The 17,770-nt window shown below is 41.3% G+C and overlaps 1 protein-coding gene across 8 annotated transcripts in view; it reads right to left on the bottom strand.

Moving 5' to 3' along the window:
• Positions 1-17,770, bottom strand: part of LOC131303374 (uncharacterized) — a 49,147-nt gene that overhangs the window by 18,501 nt on the left and 12,876 nt on the right. For 6 of the 8 annotated variants that reach the window (XM_058330214.1, XM_058330221.1, XM_058330217.1 and 3 more), the window contains 2 exons: positions 5,579-5,661; positions 4,942-5,029 (listed from right to left, as the gene is read on the bottom strand). In XM_058330214.1, coding sequence (XP_058186197.1) covers positions 4,942-5,029; positions 5,579-5,661 — 171 coding nt within the window. The remainder of the gene's footprint in view (positions 1-4,941; positions 5,030-5,578; positions 5,662-17,770) is intronic. The other 2 variants (XM_058330216.1, XM_058330218.1) reach the window with 1 other exon arrangement.

Here is a 17,770-nt window from a genome sequence, read left to right as displayed (position 1 = left end):
TGTCAAAGCCCGGCTCATTGGTCCAAAATCGGCACGACTCCCCCTCCCCCCGTTCTACCGTCCAAAACAGGCCGGCCGTTCTAAGTTCCGAGGTTGGGTAGGATAGGACCAGACCAAATCGGATCTGATCGTAGCTTCGAGTTCTGGTGCCGTACCGCATCCGGACCGGAAAAGAGGGGGACAGCAAACCTCCTGCCAAGGTTGCTTGCTAACTCTCAGCCACATGGATAGTTCAATGTGCTCATCAGCCAATAACTATTCGGCCCTTCCCTATGATCCCTTGCCTGGTCTTACTGCTCAAAAAGGAGGATGAAGATGAAGAATTGGGAGCCCAGTTCCTCATGCCAATAAGGGGTATTAGACCTTACCCGCAGGGAGTACGCTTGAACTGTAGGTAGGGAGGGCAATGGTATCAATCGTATGACTATGGACTATGGGACAAATCAACAAATGAACAAGCACAGTGCAGGCTACACGCTTCGGATAAAAAAAAACAAAGAGAGAAGAGTATGTCTGTGTGTGCATGGGTGTTGTCGTGTTGATCAGAGAGAGAGAGAGAGAAGTATGCGTGTGTGCGTGCGTGTTTGCATGGGTTTCAACCAGAAAGAGAGAGAGAGAGAAGTGTGTGTGTGTGTGCGTGGGTGTCTCAAAGAGGGAGAGAGATAGAGAGCTTACCTTACGATCGCACTGTTAGGGGTGCAGACAACCTTCAGCAGTGGTTAGCCCGGGGGTGTGATTTCGGCCATAGGACCCGACTTAATTATATTGCAGTCTGTATGTAATTAGGGTAATTTGTTTTTAGAGAAACAAAGAGAGGTGAGAGAAAACGCAGATCTCAGAGAGATTGTGAGAAGACCTGTACTCTTGATTCAATTTCTAACACGCACTTCACAGACGAGAGAGAGGCCTTAGATGTGTTGTAACACTTATTTTGACCTTATATTCTGCCCTAGAACTGTCTTTTCAATTACCTCACGCCTCAACAGCTCGGTGCCAAATTCTCGCCTAATTGACTGCCTCTGCCAAGCTCGCCTCGCCTTGCACCTGTGAGGCGTCATAAGGTCGCCTCACACCTCGCCTCACCTAGGCGAGCGCCTAGGCACGCTATTTAAATCACTGAGCTGTTCTGTTGGTGGCGGTGATCGGGGTTCTGGAGGCAAAAGCTATTTCGGATCTGGCTGGGCGGTGTTGATCGTCGTCCTCTTGCTCCGGTTCTCCTCCAACATCCGCTGGCGTTACTGTTGGGTAATCTCGGGTCAGGGCCCAACAGCAAATGGATGTTTTGGAGGCTGGTGGTGTGATCGAACGGTGGTGGGTGTTGTGGGTGACATACGGATCTAGTAGGGGCGCAGCCTTGCTTGCTCTGTTTGTTGCTGCTACTTCTTCGGAGTAAATGTTGGGTAGCGTCTTGGCATCTTTCTTGGGTCTTTGATCCATGCTTTGAAGGTGGTGGTTGCTTTTCCGGCAGCGGTCAGGGTAAGTCTGTGGTGGTTGCAGTATGTGGGCTATGTTTGGCCACTAGGGCTTTTTGTTGTTTTTGTTTTCTATTGTTAGGTTGATGGGCTTGACCCTTTAGGTGTTGGGCTTTGGCCTTGGAGGTGTGGGGTTCGTCCCAATAGGTGTCCTAGGTTGGTTTCCTAGGCTGGCTTCGGCCTTTGCGGTACGGGCTTCGTCCCAATGGGTGTCTTTGGTTGGTTTATTGCCAATCGAGGGCTTGGGTCTCAGACTAGGCATAGAATTGTTCATTGAATATGATGATGTCTCCTTGTTCCTATTTTCCGTTCAAAAACCAATAATTTTGGCTAACACTTAGTGTTAATCCTGCTTCTATCTTGCCTCTGAATGGTTGATTTTGACATATTATAATCATTCTCATGGCACGTTTCCCCTATGGAGGTGGTCGGCCCTTCATTAACTGGTCAGGTCGGATGGCCTACTACTCGGGTTGAATGGCCTACTGCTTGGATAGGATGTCCTAATGCTCGGGTCTGACATCCTGCGGGTTAAAAATTTGTCGTGTCGACCAATCATATTTTCTCCTCCCACAAAGAGCTTCTATATTACATGATTTTCTATTTTTTATTGTATAACATTATTGATGATCGAATTATAAACACTTATTACTAAACATGTTCCTTTATTGTTCAAAAATATATTATACCGAATTATAAAAATGTATCGCTGAGTAGCATTTTATCACTACCTCAATGGTTTAGGTGGTACTAGATTAATAATATTGAGTCGGAGATCTTGGGCTGGGGCGGAGGTAGTTTACGGGGGGTGGTGGCACGTGCCACCCCCGTTCAAAAAAACCCAAAAAAAGAAAAATAATAATAATAATAATTACATATAGAAAGGTTATATGTAAATATGTATAGAAGTTTGCATAAAAGCCTGTTTTGGCAAGTTGGTTAAGCGTGTAAGAAAAAGGATTACTTGATGCAACATTCAATTCCCATTTTCCCATTTTCCCATTTTAAATTTTTCCATGTAGACACTCACCCTCTCCCCCTCCCTCTCTAAATTTTGGCATAAATTTCCACGAGATTTGTATTTTTTTCCCCTAATTGGAAAGGAAAGGAACGTGACCCATTTGGACATTGAATTTTAACGTGACCCATTCGAACACATAATTTATTTATAGATTAATGTGGTTCGAATAGGTATTTACGATTTAAAAAAAATATTAACTAAAACTTTGTACAAATACTGTAATGATTGCAATTTAGAGAATGGTTGGTTCAGTTTCTTGCATTTACATACCATATGAGAGTTGAAGCAAGCCTTTATAGATTTTTCAAAAAAAGTATTCACGACAAAACCTAATTATGACCTTACACTTAATTTTTCTTTCTCATATTTTTCCGCACAACATGTAACTAGATTTTCATTAAACGGTGAATCCTAGCTCTGCCACTGCTCTTGGGTTTAATAACACTTGTTAGTTGTTAGTCAGATTTTTGGAAACTTTATGTACGTCTAGTGATAAATAATCTGTAAGCTTGTGGCAGGTTGCATGGATCAGAGCACATGAAGTGAGCCGGAAGAACACATAAAAGCGAAATCTCATATAGATTGGGCAACATGTCACATTTATTGAACGCTACACCTCATTTGTAATGCATGAAAATCAAAACAGTGCACAAATTGAAAGGGATTTCACTATGGAAGCGTAACTCATGTTCCAGACCACAGTTCGTGGCCTAGGGGAGCGAATTATATGACCTAGATCAGAACTCAAGCTCCCCCAGTAGTAAGAACTGTGGCCAAATAGCTGAACTATGGTGCCTCCTAAACCATAAATCCAACTACGCAAATAAACATACTTTTACATCATCTACAGCAACAAAATCTAAATCATCTATATAATATGACAGGGAAGTTTTTGAATCCCCTAATTTCCCTCCTATATTTTGGACCTTAGGATCGGTACACATTTTTTCAACGGCTGAGATTACATGATAGAAAGACTAACGATATATTTGGAAATGATGATACAAATATAATTCCTACCTTCTATCTAGCTAGCCAAAAATATGGAAAGAATGATACAATGATTTTGGAAAGTCATCACCGAAACGGTTTAGGCTAAACCGATATGATTTTGATTTGCCAATGGATTTTGAAAACGGCAATTAGCTGTATATGTATTTCATTGATTTTGGAAACAGCAATTTGTATTCCATAATTTCCATTGATTTAATTGTATATGTATTCCATTGATTGGCCAATGTAATTAATTAATCAAATTTGCTTTGAATGTTTGAAATAATTCTTTTCGGTTAATAAATACGTAATTTATGGGATAATTGTCTCAAAACTGAAATTTTTTTGAAGGGATCCTTTTAATTAAGGCATGATTTGTATTTTGTGGAATGAATGAAACGTAATAAAATATTTACGGTAGTAATGAGCAAGTTGACCTTTCTAATTTCCTTTTACGTAACAGCCAAAACAAAAAAATCATTTTACGTTAATTTAGATCCCAATTAAGATTTTCAAATTTCAAGTTTAAAAAACATTACATTTATGGACATTAAAACGCAAGTGTTCTTTAATTCTCTCGATTGCATTTCTCGGTATCAATTTTTCAGCAAAATCCCTGTAAGTGTACGAGTTCTTTTTCTTCAAAGCCATTAGATTTCAATGTAGAATCATTGTTGTCTAACATTTCAATGTTTGGTTCTCGCATATATTGGATCACTTTCCTGATCATTCACATCCCATTTATTTGAATTTTTCTTCTGTTTTGTTCTTCTCATATTTTGATTTTTGGCAATTGACTTGGTGGGTGTGTAATAGTTTTGAACTGGCTACATTTGGTCATCAATGGCTATTTTTTCCACTTTATTGGATAGAACAGTAGGAAACAGAATGTCAAAAAAAAAAAAAAAAACACATCGTGTTAGCTCGACATCATTACATTGAGGCTAAATTTGATGAAATAAATTTCATTAGCGCTATCATGTATGTAGACAGTAGATATGTATGGTAGATTTTCTACTAAGAGGATCATGGGCACCCTAAGAGTTCATTGTACAATTTATACCATTGTCCTGTGCATGACATTGATTTTAATTATGATTTTCTTTCTGAGGATAGCGCAAGAAATTGGTTCGGTCGATTTTTTCGGTCTTGCGTTAAGATTGAGATGACGACTGAGATTTGTTGTTTTTTTTTTTTTTTGTTGGGAAATATGAGAAAAATTCTTACTATTCCTTGGATGTTTATAGATACGAGTAGATATTAATTCTAAAATCTAAAATACATATTTCACGATTGGGCTAAATGTTCGAGCCGTGCCTTCTGGCACGGGCATTCGCTAGTTCATGAATAATTGAAGATAGACACCAGAAGGCAAAGCAAATAAAACACAAAAGTGCTATTTCATCCACGAATGGAAATATGCAGCCTTAGAAAAAGAATTCCCAGCGAGCATACCTCAGCATCGGTCACAATATGAGTCCCAGCTTCCTTAGCAGCTTTACTGATAGCCAACGATACTGAGCCCATCCCACCTTCGACATACCTTCAAATGATTTAAATTCTGACTCCCAAGTACAGTCATATAGGCAAAGATATATTGCGACTAAACTATCCAACCACTAAATGTTTATCATTCATAAATTAACAGAAACAAATATCAACTTTTAAAACTGTTTAAACTTTACTTCTTTGTCCAAGTGAAGATGCAAAAGTAGTTCTGCTGCAACTCTTACAATTGAACTCAATTAAACTACAGTTTCAAAGAAACCATACCAATCAGAAAAAATCCACTTCCAGTTAATCACATAATCAACAATGAATATATCAACTCCAAAGAAGAAAAGAAATCAGTAGCTCATGCCACCAGATATAACTCATTCAACATGCACGTAGAATATTATTACTCATGCATGCCTGTGTGCTTGTTTAGAGAGAGAGAAAGAGAACACCAAAGTAATGTTGATGCATGAGCACATGTTAAGTAAGATTTAGAAGTCACATGCAAAGGAAAACAAACAAAATATGAAGTTGAAAAAAGCACAATGAAGTTCATGAAAAGCATTTTCTAGCATACTGCAACAAAGATACGTACGACCAAATACCACGATCACCATCAGTTTCTCCCATCATGTGATGAAGGAGAACATACCCGCTCCCAGTTGAATTTACACTTCCCTGCAAAACAAAAGGAGAGTTAAACTGGTTGACCCATGACAATACATTTGCAGAATGTGAATGAGAAGTTTTAGGTGGAATGTGCATTAAAGAGAGGTGTACAGAAAAGAAGAGAGATCTTCGTACGCTTTTTATGGATTTAGAAAAGACTTAAAATGGTGGATGTTGGAGAGAAAGGAAGTAACAAAGAGGTATTTGAAGTGATGAAGGACATTTATCATGGACCTGCAACTACAAGCACATCAAACGGCACAAAAACAAGTGAGTTTCCACCAACTGTAGGATTACACCAAGGGTTAACTTTTAAGAAAAGTTTTCAAGCACCAAACAAGGACCAAAACTTTCCAAAATTTAGTCTTTACTCTCAAGATCCCCAACCTGTTCCTGAAGGTCTTCTCCTTCTTTTGATGACATACCCTAGGTTGGTTTTAGCATGAAGAGCTGAGCCAAACACCAAAGCCTCACATTGTTGAATTTCTTGCGAAGCAAATAACTCGTAAAGATAATTCTTGAGGCAAAGCATCAACACACTACTTAGAAAGCTTTTTCATAGCCCCGGGAACATCCGACACACCCATATTCACCACACCGATGCTCTGCTTTCCTTGAGAAACCCCTCGGAAGCAAGTAAAGTAGGAGGATGATTTAGAGCTGCCTAATCTTTTGTGGGTAAGATCATATAAGCACTCTTCTTTCCATTATGGAGAGAGGGTATGTCATATTCCCATAGCCGCCCAAGATAATATGACAAGCATCCATACATACCACATCACATCAAGCCTCATCCAAACACTTTCGTAGACTACAAAAAAGATACCAAGCACCTCCTAGTCACCTTGATCTCATTACCCTTCTTAAACCAAGAAAGGGTGTAAGGACAAGGATGCTAATCCACTTTTGAGTTGCAACTTATTAACTACCTCTTGGGATACCATTGTTTCACAACTCCCACTACCGATGATCATATTGCAACTGGCAAGCATGTCCCCCAATGTTTTTAAGGAGTGTAAAATATGTTTGTGCCCAACCAAGCTTCTTAATTATCTTGGTTAGGTGTGTGGAGAGTCTTCTTGATCATAATTGAAGGCCTACTTCCTCTTCAATGTCGCTCACAATCTCTTCAGATAGGGCGTCACCATATATAGGAATATCAACATCCCAACTTTGTTCCCCTACTTCACTAAGAAAAAAGTTACTTGTTATGACTTCAGAAGGGTTCTAGGTAATCCAAAGGCTTATGCCTAGACTGCCCACACTTGAAGCTATTGAATCCCCAAAATTGCAGTTGATTTCTAACCCCCGAAGCACCAGATTGAGGTTGATTTTGACTGGTATCCTCTCGATTTGTTGCTTCTCAACAACCAAGGCCAAGGTTATAAGCTTCTAAAACCATCTGTAAAGATTGGAGATCAAAAACATCTTGGATTGAAGGGTTCAACCCACTTAGCCTAGGGCCTCCAAACTCCATGAGCCAGCTGGCCCAGCCTAACAGGCCTACTAGTATGCTTGCACGTATGTTGTAGAGACCCGTGTTTTAAAAATTCATTTAAGAATTTGAATTATATAATAACATGGTTACGCCTATTATGATAAATAATTTTTCTTCGGTTGGGCCATGCAAATGTGTATATTTGCATGAGTATACACATACGTAGCTGTATATTATTGATTGGACCAAATTCGTGAGCCATGGACAGGGGTATTTGGAACTCTCATGTATAGTGGAGATTTGTGGCAAAACTTTACAGTTGATTATATAATTAATTGGTAGTTTAAGGAGGCTTAGTGTAGCAACTTATGATATATAGGAAGCGGGGCAGTTACTAATTACTTGGATGGGCCTAATGCAATTTTTACACTTACTAATAATTACAAGTTCATTTTTCTTTTTTCCATTGTTCTCTCCTTTCTATCTCCCAAAATCTACACAAACCCTTATACTTGTGCCCAAATATTGAAGACCAAGGCTCGAGAATTTTAGAAAAACGAGAAGAGGAAACACGATCTACACGAAGAGGGCTACATTTTGATCCAACAAAGTAGCCTTCGGTCAACTTCTAAGATACTAGCATTTTGCTCTTGAGGTAGGAATTAATGCTAAATGTTTTATGTATGTTTGTACACTTATTTTAAGCTTGATACAAACCAAAATACAAATCAAATCCAAAAATTGAAATATTTGAGATAGGATCCCCAAACTTTCCTTGTCTTTTTCTTCGAATTGTAGCATGGGGTTGTAGGAGCAAAGGCTGATATTAGCTTCCCATTTGGACTAAATTGGCCAGAGTCTGTTGGCAATTTTTCCACGTATGACGTAAAATCAGATATGGGGATTGTAGGCTCATCATCATAACTAACTTTGCTGTCCAAGATGGGGTTATCAAAGATGCTAACCATGTCCCCATCCTAATCACCTTTGCCCTCAGCAACATCCCAATGGCACAGCCTGTACTCTTCTTTTCCAGACAATTTCTCAAATGTATATGTCAATCGGATAGCGCTTAGCAAATTACGAGAAGCTCGAACGACACAACCCTCGAAACCTTGTCCAACAATTTTCAGCATGTCATTGAATTCTTTCATTGCCATCCTTCTTTGATGATGTCCATCAACTTGATTTAGAGTACGTTCCAGTGCAATGTTATTTTTGTCTTTGATCAAGTTCACTGAGAGTTTTCTTCTCACTTGATGAGGCTCTAAATGCCCCTCCACAAAATCATCATCTTTCTGCAAGCCATCCACTTGCATAAAAATGAATAACATAGAGCCCGCAACTATAAGCATCTTTCTGCCTTGGGAAACCCATATTTACCAATTTAAATTGACGGACATCCATTTATACTCCACAGGATACTCATGGACAAGAAAGGACAATATCATGTCGATCCCCAGGGGTGATGAATCAAGTATTTCAACAACCGATTCCTTCAACTTCACTATGCACAGAAACTAGTAATTATCTTCACAAATTATCGGAACGAATATCTTCTCACACTTTATAATCGGGCTACTGTAAAAGTTTTATGTCATATAAGCATTTAATACACTTTAACCATGCGGACCAAGTACCAAATTCTGAAACAACGTAGGAATGACCAGTGACTTTGGCATGGGAGGTTATTCTATGCAAAGGATTATACCACCAAGTAAATTATCCCATTCGTAAGCCATTTTCGTGTATATCCTGTGGAGTATAACATGGATGCCCATAAATTTAAATTGGTAAATGTGGGTTTCCCAATACAGAAAGATGGGCTTAGTTGCAAAATCTGTTATTCATTTTATGCAAGTGGGTGGCTTACAGAAGGAGGATGATTTTGTGGAGAGGCAACCAGAGAGCCTGATCAAATGAGGAAAATACTTCTTTTCAACTTGATCAAAGACAAAAATAACATTTCGCAAGAACGTACTCTAAATCAAGTTGATGAACATTGTTAGAATAGAGTTGGACTAAGTCCTACATTGGTTGCTTATGTTATGTAACTAGTCACCGAATAATATAAATAAAGCTTACTTGTGTTAGGGTTAGTTAACACCCTAAACACTTATCTATTATCTCTCACAACATGGTATCAAAGAATGATATCCTAATTTTAGCCTGCCACCATAACTGCGATCCACCACTCTTAGCCAACCACCCATTACTGTTCATCAGCCGTTCCCCATCTCTGTCACCATCATCACAGAGTAAAAACCCCAGCCTGTTATAGTAAAAATATATATATAAAAAATTCCACCACAGTCGAAACCCACACCATCCTCACAATCGAAACCCTAGTTCAACCTCACATCAACCACTAACCGACCATCACCACCACCCTCCAACCCACGCCGACCATAGCCGGCCACTTGCCAACCGTCGCCTACCTCCGGTAACCCTCCTCCAGGTCATATCGACCTCCGGCGACCCCTATCTGACTCCAAAATCCACTAGGTCTTCTCGGAATTCAATGGGTCTTCTCCGAAACCCTAAAAACACCAAATCCTGTGCTCTAGAGTACTCGAGATGAACTTGTACTCGTGATTCAGGTTCAAAACTGCTCCAAATAGTCTGAGTCGTATGAGTTGGTTGTTGATTTATGCTCGACACTCCTTGATTGGTGTTCTGCACTCTTCGTTTGCTATCTTTCGTATGGCTTGGGTACTGGGTTGCAGTTTCCGGTATGATTTGGGTGTTGTCTAGTATGGATTTTTGTCTTTGTCTTAATGATTATGGTTGGTGTTACTCATATCAATAATTGTTCGGTTTGGTGATTAGTTGGTGGTTGGCCGTCATTGATTTTGTGCATTCTGTTGGTATTGATTCGGTACAATGGGTGACAATACTAAGTCTGCTTGTAGTTCTACTGTTGTTGGTAGTTTGCCTGGTTCGTCTAGACTTTGGGAGACGTTGTCTATTACATCTACACCGTTGAATGGTAAGAATTATGTTGTTTGGCCTAGAGCAGTCGAAGTTTATTATGTGGGTCAGAAACTTTATCATTATTTGACAGATGATCCACCCGCATTGACTGCTTCCACGAGGCATGGGTATCTGTGGATATGCTAATATTCGGTCTGATTTATGGAATAGTATGGAGGAACATATTGCTAGCACATTGGTCTTCTTAGCTACAGCCAAACAAGTACGCACACAGGCTCAGGAGATGTACTCTTGTGTTAACAATCTCCGTCGCACATATGATCTTCATCGGTCTTTCTTTTCTATCTCACGGGGTGATTTATCTTTAGAGTCTTATTATGCTAAGTTTTGCGGTACCTGTGAGGAGCTTAATATTTGTGAGCCCATTTCTTCTGATGTTCAGGTCATGTGGCACCAACGTGATAGGGTGAGGCGGCCGTGGTCGTGGCCGTGATTCCCGATTGTGTACTTATTGTGGGGGAAGCAATCATACCGTGGAGACTTGCTATGATTTCCATGGGTTCCCTCAGGCTCATCAGGCTACTATTTTTTAGGATGTTGAGCCATTTTCTCATCCAGCCAACCCTGTGGTGACTATTTCTGCAGAAGAGTATCAGAGCCTTGTGTCAAATCAAACTTCATCATCCTCTACTGCTACGCTCGCTGTTCCTCCGTTGCTTGTGTTGCCTCCTCATTCTTCCAACTAGGGCTGTCCACGGGTCGGATTTGGTCGGATTCAGGTCGGGTTGGACCCAACCCGACTTTAGTCGGATTGTAAAAATGGTCACCCGACCGAAATACTTTTCGGGTTCCAACCGAACCGAATGCTTATTGGTTCGGGTCGGATTCGATCAGATTGGCGGGTTGTACAAAATCAAAAATCAGTCAATTACAATCACAAATCTACAAAATCACAATCACAGATCACCAAAAAAAAAAAACATCCCTCTCAAAATATTACAGATCTACACTTCTACAAACCATTTTTTGGTCGGGTTTCACAGAAAAATATTAAGTACAAAATCACAATTTGTCAATCACATCTACAAAACCTTTTGTCGGTGAAGGAGGTGGCGGCCGATGGAGTAGGAATCAGGTGAGGTGGACATGGGCGGCTGGGAGAGGGGAGGAGGTCCTTGATCGAGAGGAGCATCGACGGCTGGGAACGACTGCGAAGGCCGACGAGGACGTTGTTGAGGACGATCGAGGTGGAGCCGCCGCCGTAGCCAGCGGAGGAGTGGTGGGGAAGCTGGCGGACCCTCCAATCTCGTTCCCCGAGCTCCACAATTCAAAGGATATGCTTCGTAGAGAGACAGGGAGAGAGGGAGAGGGAGAGAGAGAGAGAGTTTTGGGAGTGGTGACTGGGGAAACTAAAAAAAATAGGGAGAGAGACTGAGAGAGTTTGCGTGGGGACTAGGGAAACTAAAAAAAATAGGATTTTTTTTTTTAGTTTTATACATTAGTCGGTCGGATCGGATCAATCCGAAAATTATTGGGTGCATCCGACACCCAACCGACCAATTACAAAATCCGAGAAAATGGACCCGAACCCGACCAATCAGGTTGATCAGAACCGTCCATTGCCTTCATTTTTTCGGTCGGGTCGGGCATGTGGACAGCCCTACTTCCAACCCTTGGGTTCTCGATTCTGGTGCTTCTGATCATAAGACTCTACTATCTTTTCTAGTCGTCCGTCTGTTGGCACACCATCTTGTGTTACCTTAGTTGATGGTTCTACCTATGAGATTACTAGTTTGGGTTCTGCTTCTGTTACTCCATCTCTTACTTTGGACTTTGTCTTACATATTCCGCGTTTTCCATTTAATCTTATGTCTGTTGGTAAGCTTATGAAGTCTTAAAACTGCTCCATCACTTTTTCTCCTCACGATTGTGTGTTTCAGGATCTAAAGACGGAGAGGAAGATTGGTGGGGGTACTGAACGTGGCGGCCTATATTACTTTACCGATGACATCAGTTTCTCCATATCAACAACATTGTCGTCTGGGACATCCTTCACTTCAGAATCTGAAGCATCTGGTGCCATCATGTAGTAATGTTAAGAACTTGCAATGTGAAGTCTGTGAGTTTAGTAAACACTGTCGAGTGTCTTTTTATCCTAGGGTTGAGCGTCGTGTGTCGCATCCTTTCCAGTTAGTACATTCGGATATTTGCGGTCATGTTCCCACTTTAACTGATTTTCAGTATTATGTTATTTTTGTCACGTGTTATATATCTTTATCTTATGAAAACGGTATCAGAGTTGGTTTGATACTTGCATTCATATATTTCGTTCTGATAATGCACGTGAATATTTTCATTATGCTCTCTCGCTTTTTTTATGATCATGGGATACTTCACCAATCTTCTTGCACTCGAACTCCACAACAAAACGGGATTGCCGAACGCAAGATCCAACACTTATCTGAAGTTATGCGTGCCATGTTAATACAAATGCAGGTCCCTAAGTCTTACCAGAGTGATGTTGTTCTTACAGCCTGTTACTTGATTAACCGTATGCCCTCCATTGTTCTTGGTGGTCAGATACCTCACAAGGTTTTATTTCCTGGTCGTCCTCCCAACTCATTACCCCTCGGGTATTCGGGTGCACGTGCTATGTTCATGCACTAGATCCTGACCGGGACAAATTTGACGCCCGATCGATTCAGTGTCTTTCTCAATTATTCATGCACTCAAAAGGGTATAAGTGTTACTCACCCTCTCTTCGTCGTCACTTTGTGTGTGCTGATATCACCTTTAATGAGTCATTGCCCTTCTTCTCAGGTACACCTAAGTCTGAGTATGTACTTTCTGAGTCTGAGTATGTTATTCCTGTAGATGATCCTCCTGTTCCTGTGCCACCCTTGCAAGTATATGTTCGTCGGCGACAAGTATTAACAGCCCCACCAGTGCCTACCGCAGCGCCTCCTCCGTCCCGAGATCCGATTCCACAACCATAACCACAATCACCATCACCGCCACCTCCACCTCCGCCTCCGCCTCCGCCTCCGCCTCCGCCTTCGCCATCGCCATCGCCATCGCCTTGTCTTCCTATAGCTCTTCGCAAAGGTATTCGGTCTTGCACTTCTCATCCTATTGCTTGAATTGTTTCCTATGATCACCTGTCTCCGTCCCTTCATGCTCTTACTACTTTTGTTTCGTCAATTTTTGTCCTAACACTGTTCAAAAGACAAAAGGCCTTATTTGTTTCTGAGTGGCGGATAGCTATGGACGCTCAGATGTCTGTTCTTCATGACAATGGCACTTGGAAGTTGGTTTCTCTTCCGCCAGGAAAGTCTACCGTTGGATGTCAGTGGGTATTTACCGTCAAGTATAATCCGGATGGCATAATAGAACGGTACAAGGCCCGTCTTGTGGCCAAGTATGCACTGTAAGGACCCGTAATTTCAGAAATTATTAAAAAAAGGTTTATTCGATATTATAAATGAGGGAAAATATGAAATTTATTGAGTTTATTTGATTTGGGGTCAATGTGTTAAGATTGCTATTTGAGGGAGTGCAAGTGTGATTTGTGTGGGTGCTAGTATATAAGTGTGGGTGTGTGTGTAGGAGAACAAAGTTCTCATTCCACTCTCTCTCTAACTCCCGATCTATCTATCTCTCTCGGTTCTCTCTCACTCTCTTCCTCTCTCACTCAAAAATCCACCATAACCCATACAAATCCACCTCCATTCCACCCCTCAATCGTAGTCTTAAGCTAAAATTTCGTGGGTTTCGCTCGGCAGAGGAGTATTCGGTTGATTTCGAAGTTTGGGGAGCTAGGGCTTGCTCAAATCGCGTGGGTTTCGATCCTTGACTTGAGGTAGGGATTTCTTACTCTTGTTATGCGTTTATTAGATGATTATGTGTCTAAATCTTGCTTTAGTTCGTTGGATTTCGAATTTGTGTTTATTCTTGATTTTCTGCAAATCGCCCGTTGTAATGCATTGGTACCGGTACCTACTTTTTGAGGTACCGATACCTACTTTTTGAGGTACCGGTACCTTGATCTCTAATTGCTCTCTGGATTGGTTTGGTACCGATACCTATGTTTTGTGGTATCGGTACCCAATGCTCAGAAAACTGTTTTGAAAATGTTCAATCCCCTTCGATTGTATTGACTCCCGATCACTTCTAATACCTCTTAAACTCCTTTAAACCATCTCTAAAACTTGATTGCTCGACCTCCAATGACTTATTGATTGTTCTCATTCCCTAGACACACGTTAAACGTAACCATAGTACCGTCGTAATCATAAATGAACCAAAACGTTGTTTAGGAGTACCGTAGGCTATACAAGGCAATGTGATGAGTATAATGGGTAGATGTGAGAGTGGCTAGTGATCCGATCAATAGCATAGAAATTCTTGTCCTCGTTATTTGTCTCGTCGATCATTCTAAATTTCTTTGGCACTCGTTCCATGAGATCTAAGTATCGATATTAGCGGGTAGTATGTCATAGAGACGCTATGGGTTGGTACTGTTGAGATGTGAAGACAATTTTAGAGTCGCAGTAAAAATGACCCGGAAGGTTTTGGGTCCCGCCCAACACAAGTTTTAGCGTTTTTTAGGGTTTTCTAGTATTAGCTTGCTTGCACATATAAAAGCAAAGCTAGGGCTGCCTCTTTTTTGTAACTCTGACATATTTTCATCATAGTGAAACACCCCAGCACCCCGTGGACGTACGATTAAGCAATTAGCTTAAGTCGGAACCACGTAATCTCTGTGTCTTGTTCTTTTCTTGCTTTATATTGTTTTCTGTTCTTGGTTTGTTCTTCGACTGTGTGCGTTTGTTTGTGGGCTTGGACGTTCGAATCCCCAACAACTGGTATCAGAGCTCCGGGTTAGGAGGTCAAGGGTTTACACAATGGCTGAAGAAAAATACAAGATCGAGAAGTTCAATGGTACAAACTATGCTTTCTGGAAGATGCACATGGAGGATATTTTGTATCAGAAGGATCTATATCATCCGATCAGTGGCACAAAACCAGAAAGCATAAAGCAAGCAGATTGGGATATTTTGGATCGCAAAGCTTTGGGGACTGTGCGATTGAGCCTCGCGCCGTCAGTTGCGTGGAATATTGCCAAAGAAAAGACTACAGCAGATTTGTTCAAAGCCCTAGAAAAGATGTACGAGAAACCTTCTGCGGTGAACAAGGTATATCTTATGAAAAAGTTGTTTAACCTAAAGATGCCTGAAAACTCTATTGTTGCTGAACATCTGAATGAATTTAATACGGTCACGAATCAGTTAGAATCCGTGGGTATTAATTTTGATGATGAGATTAGAGCTCTTGTTCTACTATCGAGTTTGCCAGAAAGTTGGAATGGACTTGTCGTGGCAGTGAGTAATTCCTCCGGGTCTGCAACAATTAAATTGGAGGATGTTACTAGATTGATATTAGGAGAAGAGGCTAGGAGGAGAGCATCGGGTGAGGATGTTGCTTCGGGTTCAGCACTTAGTACAGAGGACAGAGGCAGGTCTGCAAATAGGGGAGGCAACAAGGGCAAGGGAAGAGGGAGTTCCAAGAACAGGGGCAAGAGTAAATCTCGTCGTAGAGAAGTGAAACCTGAAGGTTGTTGGAACTGTGGTCAGTTGGGGCATTGGAAGCGAGACTGTAAGGCACCACCGAAAAAGCAGCAGAACGGGAATAATTAGGGGGGTAAGAACACCGTAAATGTTTCCGAGGAATCGGATAATGAAGCCTTGATTTGTTCGCTGGATTCTCGCGATGAGTCTTGGATTGTAGACTCGGGAGCCTCATTCCATGCTACTTCACGCATGGATGTGCTACAGAATTATGTGCAGGGAAACTTTGGAAAAGTTTATCTGGGTGATGATGAATCTTGCAACATAATTGGGAAAGGGGATGTGTATATGACTCAGACAGACGAGACAGTACTGAAATTGAAGGATGTTAGACATGTGCCTAGTCTAACAAGGAATCTTATTTCGGTGGGTTAGTTGTCAGAGGGTGGAGTGGTCACATCGTTTACATTAGACGCTTGGAAGATGAGCAAAGGGGCACTGGTTGTGGCTCGCGGTAAAAAGGAAGGAACCCTATATGTATCTTCGGGTACTTACTGTAGCATCGCAGTGGCAGCATCAGTGGTTAATTGTACTACATGGCATCGTAGGCTGGGTCACATGAGCGAAAAGGGGATGAAAGTAATGTTGTCAAAAGGGAAATTGCCGGGTTGTAAGTCGCTGGACTTGGACTTCTGTGATGATTGCATCTTCGGGAAACAGAGGAAAGCTAGCTTTACAAAGGTGGCAAAGACTCTAAAATCAGAGAAGTTGGAGTTGGTTCATACAGACGTGTGGGGACCATCTCAGGTATCTTCTCTTGGTGGCTCACGTTATTTTGTTACTTTCATTGATGATGCTACTAGAAAATTATGGGTTTATTTTCTCAAGCATAAATCTGATGTGTTTGGTGTTTTCAAGAATTGAAAAGCATTAGTTGAGAATGAAACAGGAAAGAAATTGAAGTGTCTGAAATCTGATAATGGCGGCGAGTATTGTGATGGTGAGTTTGAGGCTTACTGTGCTGCAAATGGGATTCGAAGGTTGAAAACGATCCCAAAGAAGCCAAAGCAGAATGGAGTTGCTGAGCGCATGAATAGGACGATCCTAGAGCGCACAAGGAGCATGAGGTTACATGCTGGGTTACCTAAGCAATTTTGGGCTGACGCAGTAAATACAGCGGCGTATTTGATCAACGGGGGACCTTCAGTTCCTTTGAACAATGGATTGCCGGAGGAGACTTGGTCAGGTAAAGAGGTAAATTTATCTCATTTACGAGTATTTGGTTGCATGGCCTATATGCATATTGAATCGAGTGATAGGGGTAAACTTGATGCTAAGTCTCGAAAGTGCGTGTTCATAGGCTATGGTACTGATAGCTATGGGTATAGGCTATATGATTTTGAAAATCGGAAAACATGCAGGAGTATGGATGTGGTATTTAATGAGTCTGTTTTGTATAGAAATAGACAGAATCAACCCGATGAGGCTAATGAAAATTCAGACTTTGTAGAGTTTGAGGGGATCCCTGACAGTAATGTCTTACAGCCTCAGGATATTAATATACAACCTACTCCACAGGCAGATCCATAGACTCCTCCACTCAAGAGGTCTACACGTACCGTTAAACCACCAATGCGTTATTCTCCTGCTTTACACTATTTGTTGTTAACTGATAGTGGTGAACCAGAATGTTTTAAGGAAGCATTGCAGGTGGAGACCAGGGGAGAGTGGGAGCGAGCAATGGATGATGAGATGGATTCTCTCTCATCAAACCAGACTTGGGACTTGGTTCAATTGCCCAAGGGGAAGAGAGCTTTGCACAACAAATGGGTATACAGGCTTAAGGAAGAATCTGATGGGAGCAAACGGTACAAGGCGAGGTTGGTAGTAAAGGGTTTTAAGCAGAAACCAGGTATTGACTACACCGAAATCTTTTCTCCTGTGGTAAAAATTTGTACTATCAGATGTGTCCTTAATATTGTGGCTGTTGAGAACTTGCACTTAGAGCAGTTAGATGTTAAAACTGCTTTCCTTCGTGGGGATTTGGAGGAGGATATTTATATGCATCAGCCAGAGGGTTTTGTTGTCAATGGGAAAGAGGATCATGTATGTAAGCTTCGACGGAGTCTGTATGGGTTGAAGCAGGCGCCTAGGCAGTGGTATAAAAGGTTTGATACCT

The sequence above is a fragment of the Rhododendron vialii genome, chromosome 10a, assembly GCF_030253575.1.
Source record: "Rhododendron vialii isolate Sample 1 chromosome 10a, ASM3025357v1".
Lineage (NCBI taxonomy): Eukaryota > Viridiplantae > Streptophyta > Magnoliopsida > Ericales > Ericaceae > Rhododendron > Rhododendron vialii.
The sequence above is the reverse complement of the archived record's forward strand: the minus strand, read 5'-3'. Positions and strand labels throughout refer to the sequence as shown.